Source organism: Pomacea canaliculata, linkage group LG3, assembly GCF_003073045.1.
Source record: "Pomacea canaliculata isolate SZHN2017 linkage group LG3, ASM307304v1, whole genome shotgun sequence".
NCBI lineage: Eukaryota > Metazoa > Mollusca > Gastropoda > Architaenioglossa > Ampullariidae > Pomacea > Pomacea canaliculata.
In genome coordinates, this window is record NC_037592.1 from 5834431 (window position 1) to 5852713 (window position 18283).

An 18283-nucleotide genomic window follows, 5' to 3' on the forward strand; every position below is an offset into this window, starting at 1 on the left:
ACAGTGTATGCACTTACACTCGGCGTTCAGCTCTCCATCAGAAACTCCATCCTTGATGAAGGGCTGGGACTCGATGCACGGCAAGTCTATTCGATCAATGTCGGCAATCATGGAGTTCACCATCTGAGCATCGTACAGGACTGGGCGTGCAGTCTGAACATGAATTGCACGCACATGTTTGTTTGTGTGTACATATATAAATAATCTAAAAAGTGTATCAGAAAGCGAAGACACTAACGTGTGATCATTAATTATTTAGCCTTTGCAAATACAAGTTTTATCACATTTATTTAAAAATTAATTACATATAATGATTGCCAAAACCACATATGCTGCAAACTGAATAACATTTTCGAATAATCTCTGGTCGTGTCAGAAATAAATACCACACGAGATACATTAATATTAATTCTTATCAGTTTTGATGTTTAAATTAATATCAATTTTCTTTTAGATAAAAGAGTCATCAATCCACGTTTATTTAAAAGTAATGTTGTTTTGTCTATGAACAGTAATTACAACCTATCGTCTCATGTTATTACCTGTGCCAAGTGCAAAAAGGAAGTTTGCCGCTTTAACGCCTGCGCAAAGCGCCTTGCGACCGGAAGTTTCCCGCTGGCAAGAGAGTCGGGAAGGTTCTCCAGAGCTGATGCCACCCAGCTCTCCCAGTGCTTGGCAAAGTTGCGGATGTCACACAGAAGCCTGTCATCATACATGGCTTCCTTACATCAGCCAGACTCTTTGTTTCCAGCCAGCTTTGTGTATTAAACTATCAATCCGTCCGTTATTTATATTGTACTTTGCATCATGGGAAACTTTAGAAAAGAAGGGAGTATCAAAATTGTTCTGCAGTCAATCGTATTTTGAATAAACTTTGTATGAGTCTGTGTAAACAACAAGAAAAACAATTTTGGTATTGAAGCAACTACTTACGTCTCTGGCATCTCCTGCATTGTTGCTGGGATCAGAACCTCAGTGAGGACCTAGAAAAAACAGTTGAGGAGCCTTCAGTCACTGCAACTCTCTGCCCTACTGGGCGATGTGAATACAAAGTTGTCCAACAATTTAAGTTCGGCATGTGGCAGACAAATTCTCTACTGGAATTGAATCTTTCTAGAAGCTTTTAGTATTCTGATAAACTAAAAGTGTTTTATTTAATTTGACACAATATAAAGAATAAAATTGTGTTATGTATACTTAAGCGTGTATATGCCCTCACAAGTGTCATGTCTTCACACGTGTCCATATATCATCACAAAAGTGTACATCTGTACAAGTTTTCAGCTTGAAGAATGAGTTAGTACCTTGAGGAGTTACTGACCTTGTAGAGAATGGAGTCGCAGACACAGATGATGTCCACCAACACGCTGTTCTCTATTAATGGCAGCAGATGGTCGGGTAGTCCTTGCCAAAAGTGGAGCAGAAAGTTCTGAATCTGCATCAGAAATAAGGCAAAGGATAAATTATATCTCTGTTAAAAAGGTGACTGCAAAACTCGGGAAGTGACTGAATTTTTACTCAGGCAACCAAACCTAGAAACAAACTAACTTTTAATCATAGTTTTTTTCTGTGCAAAAAAAAGTCTGTGAACTTGATTTAAGAAAAGCAAAAAGTGGATATGGTTAGAGACTACCATGACAACCGTGTGCCAAAGAAGCCTCCTTGACTCTGTTCTATGAAAGCTGGACGCACACAACATTCATCTTACCAACCCTAACGCCTACACCAGCATCCTACCAACTGTAAGGCCCACTTCACATAACCCAGCATGCTTCATAAACACATTGCCCGCCATCTTTCTAGTTTTAACTAAAGCACTTGAGGGGAAAAAACAAACTTTGACAGTTCCAAAAAATACAAAGTAATAAAGGTTGAGGGTTTATCTTTTACTTTCAACTCAGCAGCTGGCTCGCACCTCTAATGACTCATTCTGTGAGTGGTCATCGGAGTTTCCCCGCCCTCCTACTGAGTTATCCGCTAAGATGCTACAATTTATCTTGAACTGTCCTTTAAAAATGGAGGCTTAATCACTGCTTTTTTCTGTATTTCTGAAAAATAAGAACAGCCACGCAAAAAACCCTTTCCCCAATGTTTATCATGTGCAGTTGCCCTTCTGCTAAAGGAATGTTAGAAAAAAAAGCAAAATCTATTGGAATGTTGAACAACACCAAGTAGAAAAGAGACAGGCAAAAACTAAACACACTATCTTGAGCACTTCAAATGCTAGTCCCTGCTTTCAACGGACTCATTTTAAAATTAGCCGAGGCTAAACAGTCCACTTAAAGACCAAGGCGAACAACATTCTTCTAAGAACGAAGGAATATAATTTCTTATCCTGCTTGTTTTTCTACATTTGTCATTGAAGTCCTTGATATTTCGCTGTTCAAACACAAACCTTCCGATGCAGGTTTGTTATCTCCCCCTTGAGAAATCTTCAGCAAGGCGACCGGTAAAGTTACCTTGCACACAAGGGCAGACTACTCTGCGTGTTGTCTTCTGGCGATAGGTAAGTACAAGTAGAAAGGGGCGATTATCGTTATGAATACCTGTGGCTGTAATTACGGCCATTTTGCTTGTGTATGCCACACATAGATGACCTGTGAATGATGACAGATTTACCCGGCGCAACCCCGGCACACAAATGGGTGTTGATAAGAATCTGTATCATCTTATCAAAGCTTGGAATCGTATACTGGGTGTAACTATCGTCTGCAGATACCTGTCGGTGTTTATAGAGCTGGCTGTGTGTACATTATCGTACTTACCATAATGTCATGTCTTATGTCTATACACATTGCAAAAATTACCATAAGGTCGTATTAGTCACTAACTTTTGCATCCACTACTACTGTTACTGTCACTAGCAGACTCTACCATGTCTCCAACACCCGTAATTATAAGTAAAATATTATTATACTATATACATTATGTTATTACTACAATATATATATTATATACTATTATATTATACAAGTACTGTATTATTACTATATTAATTCTTTTGTGCTGAAACCCTCGTCACTCCTGGGTCCAGTGCCTCTAACCTACATTTTTTTTGTCCCGTCTTCATCTCGAGAACACATTGCTAAATTACAATCAATCGACTGCTGTTGATTCACCACCATTTCTATATTGTTGCCCCAGCTCTTTCTCTCTTCTCGTTTTGAGAAAAATTCATGAATGTTCTACAGTTCTACTGCAAGTGGGGGATTACAAACACTTTTTTTTACCTCTTCAAAGTTCCCGTTGATGGCGGTGTCCAAGATGCACTGGCAGTGGGTTTTGTACATCATGATGAATGTCTCCACCTTTGCAACAGAAAGAAGAGAGCGGCTTCATTAATTATTGTTATTCTTCCTTCACAGACAAGCGATTTCTGGATTTCACACCTGCATCAAGAGACAATTAATTAGTTAAGGTGCGGACAAGTTTACCTGAAATGATGTAAACGCTTAATACAGTTCTTCTGTCAGATGGCAAGCAATGTTTGTCAGAATGATACATATATATTCCGGCCTCAGTGACATGAGGGATGTCAGCTGTCATATAGTCGGGCTTCAGTAACATTAGGATGTCAGCTGTCATATAGTCCGGCCTCAGTGACATGAGGGATGTCAGCTGCCAAGGTGTGTGCTGACTTCAGTTGTCATTACAAGGGAAGTAGGACAGAAGCCAAAGGCAGTCATCAGCTCCAGCAGGGACAATATCAGCAGAAAGTTCGCGATGTGATTGACTCAAAATTAATAGCCAGAAGCGATAAAGTAAAAATGCTTTACATTTTCCTGGCAAGAGAAGATAAGAGATGACAAGGGGGGATAAATATATGTGACTGGCACAGACGAGAATAGTCTCAAGATTACCCCCCAGCACAAAATGCACCCCTTGTCCCCACAGGTAGAGTTTGTCACCCACTGCCTGTGACAGGGAGTCGCATCAAGAGGCGACTACATTAGAGTCGTGACTACAGTTCAGTCGCGCCATACTGCGTGAGACCTCGCTACTTAACGGCTTTGACAGTGTGAAATTTCCGTCATGTGACGGAGTGGGTAGGGGTCCGGGTGCTGGCATTCCATGTACCTTGTGACCTCAGAATGTGAACAGTGAAGACTGTACTCCAGGAGGGATCAATATAAACCAGGGGACAAGTCCGCTCTCTCTCTCTCTTATTTTCTGATGTCTTTTAGTTCATATTATCTTGTTTTATCTTTCTTTATTGTTTATGTTTATTATTTTTTTATTTATCGCTTCCTCTATTTGCTGTCTTTTTCTTTCGTTGTATTTTGCATTGTATTTTTTATTAGTTCTTTTTGATTGGCTGGAGATTACTAAAGAGATATACAACAGAAATTGATTTGTCCCGTGAGAATTTAGTAAGTCTGTCACAAATCAACGCACAACAACACCGCCACATAATCTAATACCAGCAAAACCCACGTAACAACCACAATTGCTCATGCAAACCGGCTTTCAGAAGCCGCACGGTTGACACGGCAAAGGTAAATCTCATGTGGCCGGTCCTGCATGCGAGGGACAGAACTGACCACCCACATGTAACGGCGTGAGAGAGAGAGAGAGGAATGAAAAGAAAAGCAGAAAAAAGGACTAAAAGAGACAAACATGTCTTTACACTTTAGAAAGAGTTTATTAGGGTGGGTGTTCGAAAAATCAACCTACAACTTCCTAAATCAATGTTAGTTCGACCACATATGTAGCTCGTAGTATCGCTGATAAAACACACACACACACAGAGGTCGATATCGAAATGAAACTATTATCACCTACGATCTTCAATTTTTAATCAATATTAAATGTCAGCTAGATATCAAAATCTATCAAGGGTTTTTTTTCTTTACTTCGTTTTTTCTTTCTTCCTTTTAATATATATTTTTTGTGGAAATTTCAAGATACTGAAATAGTAAAGAGTGCATCAAAAATATCATTTTACTTAAACAACCTAGTGTATGCCAAGCTATAATAATAATAATAATAATAATAATAATAATAATAATAATAATAATAATAATAAGTTTATTTATATAGCGCTTTTCCCCATCATTAAAGGTGGACTCAAACGCTTTACTAAATAAAAAAAACAACATAAACATAATAATAATGGATGCTGGTCTCACAAACAATTACTGATCTTACATGAATTTTTGAAAGAACTCGGTTTGTGTTATCACATTACACGTGGGGTCGCACAGCCTGCATATACAAAGTCTGCATAACACACACACATTGTCACACCCACACACCTCTCCTCACTGCATTCCGATACAAGATAAGGGAAGATCAAAAGCCATTCACTTAAGTGTGATGTTATGCGAGTCTTTGAGCTGTTTCAACGAAGATAAAACATTGTCCCTTGATCAATAATCCTCGTTATATCTGAAGCTCTTGCGACCCTCCCAACAAAGGTTTCAATATCAACCGCGTCCCCATGACTCACGTGCTGAGCCAAACTGAATACTTGGCACTTGGACATCAGAATGTGAGAGAGCTTCAGTGAAGCATAAATGTTACAAGTCTAGCCCCATTGTTGATATGTTCATGTACAGAAATTGTCTTAGACTTCGTAAATCCTATGCTAGAAATTTTTAAACAGTATGAGCATACAGACATGCACACATGCAAGGGAAGGAATGTCATCTGATGACTAAGTCCAAATTTCTTGGCCTTCGCATCATAGACATCGGAGACATACAGACGACAGCAAAAATAGAAAGGGAGGCTGCTGTAACATTCCAATTATAGTCCACATGGAATGCATGGTCACACACACGCACGCACTAACACAGAGACCAGCACACGCAATCACGCACAGTCATACGAATACGCATACGAATCCTCAACACACAGATAAGTATACGAACACACGCACATCCACATGCGTACACACACATTCACGCACGCACGCTTGTCTATCCTCTCCCGACACAAGTCCTCGCCACTTAAGACAACTTGGAGGCGAAGACAGAACTGAAAGCAAAAGAAAGCCATTGAAAGCCTGACTGTCGCCAAGGCTTCTTTCTTCTGACAGCCAGTTGGGCCCGGCGGTTTGCCGGTTTGATAAATTTTTCTCCGATGCGGCCCGGCCGAGGCAAATTGCAGAAGAAGGGAAAAGGTTGGTGTTTGCACAAGTCCAGGGTCTTCGCTGGCCATTCTCCTCCGCTACATAAGCTGGGATTTAGATATAATTAATAAAGAAGGCACGCCAACTCGCGCTATCAGAAACGAGCGATAACTCAGCCCCAGAACAGCTACAACCCCCCGAGAATCGAAACGGGAGGTAACAGTCGACAGACCACCCGTTCCCTCCTCTCCACCGAGCCACAACCCCCTTTCGTCACCATTATCATCCTCGTTTTCCTCCCCTCTCTCTTTCCCTTGTTAGTTTTCACCCACCAGCCCTAATCACCCCCCAACCTGCTTTCCCTCCCACCCGGCAGCGTAATAAAGGAGAAGGAGACATGGCGTCGTCTGTTTACACTATTCTGCAGTCGAAGCTGCATTCATCTCTATAACTGTCAACGTGTTTTGTGGTATTGAAGTGACATCTGCTAAATGTACAGATGCCAGCCTGATCTTTGTTCGGGTAGCATGACGTTCTCCACCCCACCCGACTCTTCTCAAAAAAAGAAAAAAAAATCACAATTACTCTCCTTTACTTCGAGCTATATTGAAGTTACTCCAAGAGTATTTCCTCCACAGCAATGATTGAAATACACAAACCAACACAGATATACAGGACACGGGTGGTCAAGGGTCAAGGGTAGCCTTATTATCAACATTATGATCTCTTATTTGCACTTATGCTGGAAAGAACACGATCCAACAGGGCGAGGAAAGACTTAGGAGTACTGAGGCAGATGGACCATGGAGTAGCTGATAAAGGTAGAATTATTTTTGATGAGAGTCTGCCTCCATCTGGTGATTTCTCTCTACTGCGGAGGAGAGGTATGGAGCTTCTCGTGAAACTGCGGACGGCTGTTCCTGTAAATTCATGTTACATTAAAAGCGTAGTCAGACCCAGCTGAGATCTGAACCCTGAACCTTTCGATGTAAACTGTACGGATGACGAACGAGTGATTTAGCATTCTGTCGTACGGCTATGATGATGATGATGATGATGATGATGATGTGGAGGAGCGCCTTATCAAAATGAGTGCAGGGTGTGAGCAAAAACCAGATTGCGCATTCCTCCTGAAGGAAAAAAAACCCACTTTTTAATCTACCCCAGCCCTCGTCTATCTCTCATTAATTCAGGACGCTATGACGTTCTTAGTTATGTCCTCTCAGTTACCGCCTGTTAGTTCGTCAAAACTCTCAGATCCTCCACCAAGCTGCTCGACGTGCTAAAACCGGACCCTCCCATCATTTATTTTCAGCGCCCAGGGATCAGCCTCCCTATCCCTGTAACTCGCACCCGTCTCCGCTTTTGCCGTTGTACCCGACATGCCCAACTCCCACCCATCCCCCAGCCACCCCAACCTCCCTCACCACCCATCAACAAAGCTCTTATCTCTCTCCCTCCCTCACTCGGTCTTTCCCGCTTGTCTTTCATCTCTCACATTTCTTTCTTTCTTTCTATCGTCGTACACCCGTTTCCCTCCGTTCGCACCCCTATCCGCATTTTCACGCAGGCACATTTCTCTCTCTCTCTCATTCTCTTTCTCTCCTCACCACACAATCAGCTCCAGCGGACGTCGACAAGACCTAAAGTTGGCTCCAAAGAGAAATAAATTTTCTTCCCGCCTTTTAATATTTGATAGCGTTTGTTCATGCCCGGCCTGGTCCGGCGGACTTCATTGTGGGGCGATTTGTTTTGGAACCCATCGCCGCGCCATTAATTTCCTTCCAGCCGCCGTCTCCTCCGGACGGGAGGTGATTAAAGGGTTTTCTCAACTGTTAGCGTGCATCGCTTTTGATTGGACTGACGGTTCAGCCTTCGCAGGGTCACGTGACCGGCAGAAACTGATGACGACCACATCTGCGGTCGGTTGCACGGCGGCAAGTCCAAATAAACCCAAATGCGCTAATGACAGAAGCCGTTTAGATAATGAATAAACGATTTTACTACTTTGGGGAAGGTTTTTATTTGGCAGTTGCACAAAAACTTTATTAAATTTCCCAAATGTTCATCCTAATTTGTCCGATTCAAGAAAGGTCCTTAGGTTCTCCGCACACTCAACAAAAACAAATGGCTCATCGCTTGAAAACTGTGGGGAAGACTCAGTGTTACTATCTTCTAGATAAACTCAGTCCTATTCGCTTTTGTTGAAATCCCCTGTAGTCCCAGAAATGGACCCTTTCCTTCTGCTGGTCACTGATTTTTTTTTTCGCTGATAAATTTTTTTCAGTTTGTGGTCGGTGTATCCTCGCTACGAAAACATTCTTTGCTAATAACTCTTCCTACGAAGAAGGTAAACGAGGTGAATATGCCAGTTGACCTTTGAATGTTGGCATGAAAACAAATGTCCTCGTCAGCAAGAATGTATAAAGCATCAAGGGAAGGCGAACTGTAGTCATGTAAACAACAATCGAGCCACAGTTTATCATAAGTCTAAGACCTTAATATTTATGGACACATATTTGCCTTTACTTTTAACCTTACAGACACGTCCTTCATTTATTAATTTTAATCTTCATCAACGACTTATCCTCTCTCCATGAACGCGATCCCAGGTTTCATACTTATTGTGGGCAAGCTGCTCTACTTTTGTCACTGTTATCATAAATCCTCAAAGACTGTCGATGAAGGAAAATAGTTATGACAACATCCTTTCCTACCTTTTCCCTTGACATCGAGTCCGGCAGGATCAGGTAACGGGCGTTAGGAAAGTCCGGCAGAAGGGTTCCGGTCTTGGAGCTCAGGGAATACTTCCGAGTAAATCCTCCCTGAAAGAAAAGTTCCAAAATCATTAATTGTAAATAAGCAACTACTTTATGGGAGAACAAAGTTTGCGCTTAAAGTGGAATAAGTACAAAGGGGGTTATTTCATGTTGTTTTGGACATAAACTTGAGAGGCTTTGTGCATTTTCTGACAGGTGAAATAGGTTCGGGTGGTGTCGTGACATTACTAAGGTCGTAGGAGAGTGAGGTCACAGAACCCTCACTTATCTCGAGGTCATCTCTTCTGAGGGTGTTGTCCTTCTCGTCTCCCTCTCCGACTTATCTTTTGCAGTCCTCTAGCAAGTCGGGTACCTACCCCCACAGCTGGGTCAACTGGGTGAACTGGGTGAAGTAGGTTGCGTGACACGGGTATTGCACCAGCTGGTGTGTACGCCATCAGACACTGTTACTCTACCCACCAAACTATCATGAGCACTGGTTCAAGGCTTACTTGTGCCAGTGATTTCAAAGCTACCTGGGTTCATCTACCTGTGACTGGCATTTGAGTTTTCATAGAAGTTAAAAGCAATGGACACAAGAGCAATACTAAATGTTTCTGATGATACTCCTTTGTGATACTAAACCTCACCTGCCATCAACAGTGTAACCCCTTTACGACTATTAGGCTTTCGGATTTTTACCTGGACAAAAATAACCCAATGCACACCTGGGATACAGGTATATTAAGATTTTTTATAAGAGCGTGGAGATGTAACGGGCTTGAAAGGATGGAGGTTTGACCGGTCTTCTATGACCAGAAGGTCAAGCAAGAGTAGAAGATGCTGAAGATGCTATCAGTACTGTTTCTACTGAACCTACTGGATTTGTTACTGTCATTATCAAAACACAGGTCTTTATAGATTTAGTTACCTCACCACACATCACATTCGCTGCCAGATATCAACTGAGTGCCAGCACAACACACGTTACTACAAACAAACAACAACCTTGCTACACAACTGATAGTCACAGTGAACACCCGCCATGTGAACACCCTTGTATCAGAGAGGCGCTGTCTCCTCTGATCAGCACGGAAGACACAGGTAGAAGCTGCAGGTGTTACGACAAATCAGAACCGACAGCGTTCGAGAACAGCCACCCGGGGTGGCGCTCACAGGGTATTCAGACTGAAATCCTCTCACTTGTCCACCGCACGCTTTAGCGTTGAAGATAACATGGTCGTTGACGAGTGACGCACTCCAGTGAATAATCTCGCAGCAACTGGCGCGGGGCAGTTAGAAAAAAACCCCTCAAAACTCCAACACCTTTTCAGGTGATAAAACATGATGCAGTGTACACCCGCACCTGCTGAAGTGCACGATTTGCGAGAAGGATTCAAAATCGGAAGCAAAACTTTCCTGCTGGGATGATACCTGGACGATGACTGGGATCCGACAAGTCAGGACAGTGACTGAATTGTGATACAAGGACAGTGAGTTTGAACAGAGCGAGAAATATTATCGAAGAAAATAAAATGACATTGAAATCATTTTCTCCCTTGTTATTGAAAATGAATTTTTTAAAGACTAAATTTTAAAGAATGCTTGGTCGTTAATAGTAAAACTTGATCGTACCTCATTCTTGAGCTTGCATCCCGAGAATCTGTCACAGACAAATAGACAGACAACTTAATTAGAAAATGATCATAACAGCGTATCTCGAATTTATTTTTAATTAGTTTTTGGAGCCAGTCTTTAACAGTACAGATAAAAAAAACAAGCAAAATGAACAAAGGTAATGTCAGCCAGGGGCACAGCAATATCCACTAACGTGTAAAATGTATCTCTCACACAAACACACACACACAGAGTAAGTACTGAGGATTCTACAAACAACAACAACAACAAACCAAACTAGCATCATATTTTAGCAAATACATATCGTAGACTGTTATTATTTGCTGTAAGGAATGACATGTACTTCTACAATTATTTTTGCATCTCATAATCTTGTCTTTGATTTCCCCCCACCCGTTAGGTCACGTGGTTTGTTCTCAGTGCCCTTGCAGCTGTCTTCAGCTCCTTCCATTGTATCTGTCTTTGAGGTCAAGAGCTGTGGTGCGGTATGTTTGTCATAGCAACAATAACAACAAAGTCACAGCAGTACTGGGGACGAGTCGATCACACGTGCTGCAGAAATAACTCTTCTTCCATCATTCTCTCCCTCGTACCCCATCATAAGCCATGCACACGTGTCATCGCCCTCCTCGATCCCCTCTCCACCATTTTCCTCCTCCCCGCGAGACCACTTATTTATTTCATATTTTTTTTACATGTCATGTCTTTCACTTCGTCTGTGTCACAACTGTGTTATGTATAGCCAGATGTTGAGAGCCTGCAACCGAACAAACACTTGAGCACAAATGTTACTTTGCGGTTTACTTTTGGTTCTTTGCGATAAATTTCTAAGGCAAAAATGGGATGGTTTATCATCTTTGCTTCAGCTCCTGGTGGTCCAAAGGCGAGCAAAATGTCCTCACATTGCTTGATCACATCTGGGTAGAATTTAAAAACTAATGCCAGGTTTACATGGGTATGTCCCCGTCTGGGCAACCAGCAAGAAGACAATGTCTTTCAGTATCTGAGGTCTTTAATTTAAAATGAGAGAATTTTTTTAATGCAGGTGTGGGATCTGTTTGGAAATTCTGTGACCAGAGAGGTTCTGTGACTCATTCTTCACTGCTTCACTCACACAAGTGTCTGGATTAGGGTTCATGAGAGCCCTCTCTCACCCCAGTAAGGTATGAGAGAGACAGAGGATAGGTGCCGGACCCAATGTCACGGCAGGGTGGGTTGGATTTGCTTTCTTTCTTTTCTTAAGCAGGCGTGGTTTAAATACCCGGCAAAGCAACAGGAGGGTGGAGAGGTCGGGGTAGGGTGGAATGGTGTAGGGGTTGAAGGATGGGGGACATGTGAAGCAGGGTGGTGGTGGTCGTCGGCAGGGGGTGATGTGGCGGCGTAAGAACACTTCCAAGTTTTTCTCAAGGGTCGCGAGCTTACCGGCCTCTCTCCATGTTCCAGTCCTCGCTCCTGTTTCATTCCATGAAATGCATTGTGGCATGTTTTGGCATGAAGGGTTTTAAGAACACTAGCTCGTATCTCAGTCCTAGACATGGCCATGTCACTTGGAGGGGTCCCAGCGCCCGACGACTTAGCAAAATTAGACCCTTTCCTCAACATCATTATTTACGAGTATTATTGCCAAACGTTTCCTCCTTTGCCAAGATCTCAGGCTTAAACTTAGCGAGAAGATAATTTAGTGAGAATGTTTTTATTGGGAGTAATGGATACGACTGTGTCTTTACAGTCTATGGAACTTTGTAACACGCGAAAGCACTTAGTGGCTTGGGGTATTGTCATGTCACAGTTTACAAGTGGTGCAGGATGGTGTGACATCGGCAAAACCTGTCGCTAAGAATTTCTGAAAATGCTAATCTAATAAATTTTTTGGAAGACTGGATACTTACATATAGAGAAAAAATAGAAACCCTTCCAACATGTCCGTTATCAAACGCTTACAAAACATTTAAAGTAATCGTGGATAGTATAAAAAAAGAAAAACTTGATATCTTTTAACTCGAGCTCTGAGCTTCAAACTTTTGTAGACAGTGACAATATGGATGACTATTTGAAAAACATCATATTCATAGAACGTTGATGGCCTTATTTCAACAAATTTATCCATGAAAAAATGCCAATACCTTTCGAATATTTCTAATACATACCCCTGAATCTCTTATTTCAAAGAATGAAACCCAGAGGGTAATATTCGTTGCACAAGCCATAGCAGCATTTAATGATCAGAAAAAGTAGAGAAAATGAAATTCACTGTGTTGTGGCATCGCCGGAAGACTGAATGTCTCGTGAGAGAAAACATTTAACATCTGCAGGACACTCTAGCCTTCAGACAAGAACCAATCGTGTACCATCTTGTTTTCAAAGACCTTTCTCTCAGGGTAAGGTCATCGGGTGCACAGGGTGAAGAGGAGGGTCGTTCATGACCTCAGTACTCTGTCCCTGGGAGGGTCATCAGCAGGCGAAAAGACACGTGCATGACACATGCTATTGTTTAGATATTTACTCATCGTGGTTCAGGGTATAAAACGTATATTAATGTATTTTTGCTTTAAAACTGTGTGTGGCTTGTTTAGCCAAAATTCGAGTAGTGTATGCGCACCATACTGTTATGCTTTACAACAAAACACGTGACCGTCAGTCCTGCATTGTAACAAATAATGTTAGCTAGCATACCTACATTGCTTGCTGAAAAACTGTTCTTGCCTGACCAGATTCAGTGAATATGACTGCAAGCTATTCAGGTTAAAGTGATATTACACGATGGTCCACAATAAACAGTCAAGTTTATGGCTAGTAAAGGGAAACTTTTTTCGGCAACTAAAAACCCTAAAATCTCTGAGAAAGTTCGCAGTTTAAGAGATATCGTACAAATTAGACTGAAGAGTAGTTTGTAATATGTTTGCTAACGGCTTTTTTTTCTCCTTGATTGGAAAAGAGCACTCAATAAAATTTTCCAAATGTACGCTGTTGATTAAGGGGGCACCACACCACCTACCCCACCCCGTGTGTGTGTGTGTGTGTGTGTGTTATGTATTTATTCAATTCATGCAATCTTTTCCCCTATTTCTTTCTTTGAAGATTGCACCCGCTGGGGGCACGAGGAAGGGCAGTAAATCTTCACAGGGGAGCTAACCACGCCAAAGCGCTTTCAAATCCGCGTCAAGCGTTGACAGTGTTGTTCACGAGGGTTGACTACAGTGCTAGGAGACTGTGGAGGACCCCTACTTTTTCCGCGCCTCTCTATCGTTGGCTCACTTGTCTCCACTGCCTTCTTGCGGATTTCAAGTCGGTCAAGTTGTCCCTCTCGCCGGCTGCGTGACGCGCAGGAAGGCCTCTTATGATTATGATGTGTAATTTATGTTAATTCTAACACTGCCCGTGACATAAAAAGCTCTTTTCGCCAAGTTCACGCAGTTTTATGAGGTGGGAAATAAATAGTTTAGCCATTACTCATACAGGGTTCGTCCTCCCATTGTCTGCAGTTCGTAACACTCCACACTTCTGGCGGGAGAGGGATCACCTCCCTTTACCCAACCAATCAGAGGACACTGATTTTTGTTTTTCATTTTTTGTTTTTGTTTTAACAGAGGTCAGCAGAGTGCAGTAAACAAGCTTTTGACTGCCGTTTAATATTTATGAAAAATAAATTTTACAAAGATGAGAATACAAAGTTGAAACAATACATTTGTATGGATCTGGTGTATTTTTGAGCTTTAACTCAACATGCTTCTTTCATTTAACAAAAGGTTATGGAAGCAGCTAAAAGAAAGTGCTTTATTGAATTGTGCCCTCATGTTATGTAAGCTAACTCACTTCGGTTATTTAATTAGTGTAAAAATAATTTTATTATTTTAAAAAGTTATCTTCGGTATATATTTTCTTTCTTTTTATTCTCGTTTCTCTGGCATCCAATCGAAAAAATAATCTGCACATTTCAGCTTAATTAAAACCTATGCATACGTACCAAAATTTTCCTTTCCGGGGTGTATTAATGTGATACAAATGCTGCACGTTTCTGCCATCTAGCATAAAAAATCTTATAATTAAAAAGTCGAACTCGGAGAGTCTATAGAAGGTTTTATAAGTCTGAGATTGGTTTCATTATTAACTGATTATTTAACACTTACCTTTGATATTTCATGGTTTGTGAATCCATTTCAAGCTGCTCTTTTATTTTATATAGGAATAGATAGAAAGGCGCACGCGCGCGCGCACACACACATACAGATTTAGATAAACAAAGCGGGCAACAGCAGCAAACTTTGACCCTTAACCCTCGACACCGTGAAGGAAGTAACGGAGATTCCTACCTGGTCAGTCCTTTGCCAGAGTAGACAGAATGGTAGTACTGACTGGTTTCCCGTATTCCTATTCCGTAGTAGTGGTACCTGCAAGGTAGTCAGTATAAGTGGAATCAGATTGTGGCATCAATCGTGATGTCAACATTTGTCAGGTGTGTCATGGCTGCTGCAGTTGCGATTGGACTGTCAGATTGCCTTTAACACGCTTGATTTTGTTTTTGTTTTGTTTATTTGGTCTGCATCTCTGTGTGCGTGTTCGTCCTTATCTGCTTGCCTGTCCACATGCACTATGAAATTCTGTGTGCGTACGTGCGTGCGTGTGAGTGTGCAAGCAATTATACAAATGTTTTGCCTTCTGTCGAGAGCGGCAGTCACGAGAGCAGATGATGATAGGAGGGCATGGGCACGAGTAAATGGGGGGACGGGGAGGGACTGGGAGAGGACGGGGAGAGGACGGGTCACGTACTTGGAGTGTCCACGAGTGCCCAGGCGCCGGGTTGTCAAGTGCGGAAACTTCTGCCGGATCGTCTGACAGAGAAAAAGAACATGTCAACACATAGGTGCGTGTAATTATGGTTGTATGTACATTGGTATGTGCATGTGCACAATTTTTATAACATTAATGACACATTTAAATAATTGTACTACGATGTGGCGTTTGCAAGCGTGCACACACATATGAAAAACAATATTTTATTACAAGTATTACAAGGTACATCAATAATAGAAAATAATATAAATACACAAAATAAAACAAACTAAAGTGTGATGATGATGATGATGACTAGTATTGTGACGGCAGCAGCTGCTCTTGAAGATGGCTGTCCCTGTGTGTAGAGCTAATGAAGGCAGCTATCTGTGTAGTACTGTAGGTGGGTTAACTTCTAGCCACACCAATCTCAAGAGTCAATCAAAATGACATCAAGTGTCAAACAGCCTAGGTGCCGGTTATCGCATTATGTACAGCTGTACAAACAAAACAGTTTTTGTTGCCAGTAGAGTTCGTTGTGTTGCGTGTAAACCGAAGCTAAACATGCATGCAGACAAAACAACGAGCATACATTTCTCCCAGGTCTTCTGTAGGTCCTTCTCTTTTTTTTCTCTCTCATGATCTTGTACTCTGCTTTCTTAAAAGCACAAACAAACAAACAAACAAACAAACAAACAAACAAACAAACAAACAAACAAACAAACAAACAAACAAACAAACAACAAAAACGCATATACTTTTTTAAGGCAGCCATTGAGAATAAAGCTTTTTTCTTCAATTTCTCATTGCTTCCGTCCCAATCGTCAAAGTTCCGTGTCCTTCTCTCCCCTAACCTAAGACTCCCGAGTGTTCATAGGGTTTACGATTTTTCTCCCCTACCCCCTACATTCTCTCCCCCTCCACTCCTAGTCCTTGACCTCGGTCATGGCCTCGTCTTGCAGTCGTAAAAGCCTGGACGTGGTGACAATCAACACAGCTGCTGTCTCGGAAGAATGTGGTCCAGAGCGAGTCGGCCATCTTGAGGACGCTCAGCTCTGGAGTATCCTCCATGCCCTCACACCGCTCCGGTCCCGTGGTAGGATATTCTCGAGTATTCCTGTCTGATTGCCTCTGTCTGCGTGCCATGTAGAACAGAGCAGACGAGAAGTGTTCCTCCAAGCACTGCTTTATCAGACTCGTTGCTGTGTTTACAACCATTCTCCTTATCTGCTCAGTCGGAGAAAACAAGCATTTGTTCGCAAATTGCAATTACGTTCTCTCATTTCCTTCGCAGTCTCGTACACAACAAAGTTTCTTGCAATACAGCAGTAGAAAAACAAAATGTTTTCTTCCTGTGTTCACTTAGTGTCCTGGCATTGATTTCATCTTCAGGAGGAGAAGGCAGAAGTGAGTTTTAAGGAAATGGAAGATGGTGAAAAACACTAGTGGTGCGAGCTCACTTCTTGCTTTTCTCATTTGATCATATTTGCATTTATGTATTTACACAGATGCACATTTAAGGGTACAAACATATTCAGGTATAATTACCACTACTATTACTAATAATAAATGCGAAATATGTAAAGCGCAAACCTCTCACTCCTAAGGAGCATGCTCTTAGTGCCTAAGAACCAGAAAGAATAATGGACAGCATACGAGGGACAGTAAAAAAAATAGCATATGAACTCTAAAAGAACAAACAACCGTACTAAACGAAGAATGAAATCAAATACTGAAAACATACAGAGGAACAAATAACAAGAACAAGGGTTGAGACTAACATATTGGAAAAGGAAGTGTGCGAAAATATATATATACTGTTACATGCTAATAAACATACCTATATAAACAAGCAATATTTTCACATCTATATATATACATACAGATAAACATGCAAAGAAACCTATACGCAAATTCTTGCACACATGCCTACAGGCATACTAACATGTGTATAGCCACATTCCTTCATACATGCACGCGTAAATCCACTAATACATATAAGCCCATGCATATAAACCCACATAATATTTCTGGAGTCAGGCGGGCATACAGACACACATACGTATACATAATATAAAAGCAAAAGACCATGCTATTCACTATTCTTAACATTTATTGAATAAGTGGCCATATTATCCATACCCAGACTTTCTTGTATTTGACTGATTCTCAGAACTAACATACCCTGACATAGTCTCTAAGCTTTGTCCAAGTCTAGCAAGAAAACTTTCCCCAGACTTTCCTCCATCGACACATAAACACCTGACCCCATAGAACATTGGCGAAGTGAGGAGAAGGAAGTTTGCATCAGTCTTTAATACCTCGCACCCCAACAAATAGGTTACGGGACGACCTGTACCTTTATCTTACCAACTTCCTGCCTCAGGAGACTAATGTCTCACGAACTCTGACAAATTTTCGACCTCTTGTCTAAGACTAATTCTAAGCTCTGAACTCAGCACAGTTTCATTGTCTGGACCCTCGCATCCTGTTGTTACCTGGAGAACTAGGGTCCAGGACATCACTAAGAAGGAAACAGATAACCTACAGCACCAGCGAGAAAACAAAACTCTTCAGTCTAAAATTAGAACCGGAAATACCTTTCCAAAGGTGGCTGCGCATGCGGGCTCCAGCGACTCTCGTCTGCAGAAATCCAGGTAATGGGCGTAGAGAATGCAGCGCGGCAAACACACTCCCTCGCAGATGCAGTAGTTTTCCTCCAGCCTGCAACACAAATGTGTCCATCACCGGGTGCACCCACCCTGCCAGTCGATGTGCACTCCAAACATCCCTCCACATCATCCCAGTCCCTCCTCTAACCCTTTCTTTCACTTTTTGTCTATTGACTAGCCCACCTGCTCGTCTTCCTCTGCATATTTCCTCAACTCTCAATACTTCTTTGCATCTTCTATGTTTGTCTTTTTTTTTTGTCTGTGCTTTTGTCTCTTCTTCCCTCCTTTGTCTGCTGTCCATGTCTTGTTCAACTATGTCGTTATCAGAATTTAATAGTAGTTTTATGAATTTCATAGGTAATATAAACATG

At 41.7% G+C, this 18283-nt stretch overlaps 1 protein-coding gene across 2 annotated transcripts in view; it reads right to left on the bottom strand.

The window, feature by feature from the left end:
* The window catches only part of LOC112559287 (DNA-binding protein RFX6-like), a 64957-nt gene that overhangs the window by 10447 nt on the left and 36227 nt on the right, over window positions 1–18283 (bottom strand). For both annotated transcript variants that reach the window (XM_025230399.1, XM_025230398.1), the window contains exons 3-12: window positions 17841–17964; window positions 15238–15299; window positions 14781–14858; window positions 10468–10495; window positions 8791–8898; window positions 3231–3308; window positions 1322–1435; window positions 934–983; window positions 543–702; window positions 18–153 (exon numbers count right to left, since the gene is read on the bottom strand). In XM_025230399.1, coding sequence (XP_025086184.1) covers window positions 18–153; window positions 543–702; window positions 934–983; window positions 1322–1435; window positions 3231–3308; window positions 8791–8898; window positions 10468–10495; window positions 14781–14858; window positions 15238–15299; window positions 17841–17964 — 938 coding nt within the window. The remainder of the gene's footprint in view (window positions 1–17; window positions 154–542; window positions 703–933; window positions 984–1321; window positions 1436–3230; window positions 3309–8790; window positions 8899–10467; window positions 10496–14780; window positions 14859–15237; window positions 15300–17840; window positions 17965–18283) is intronic.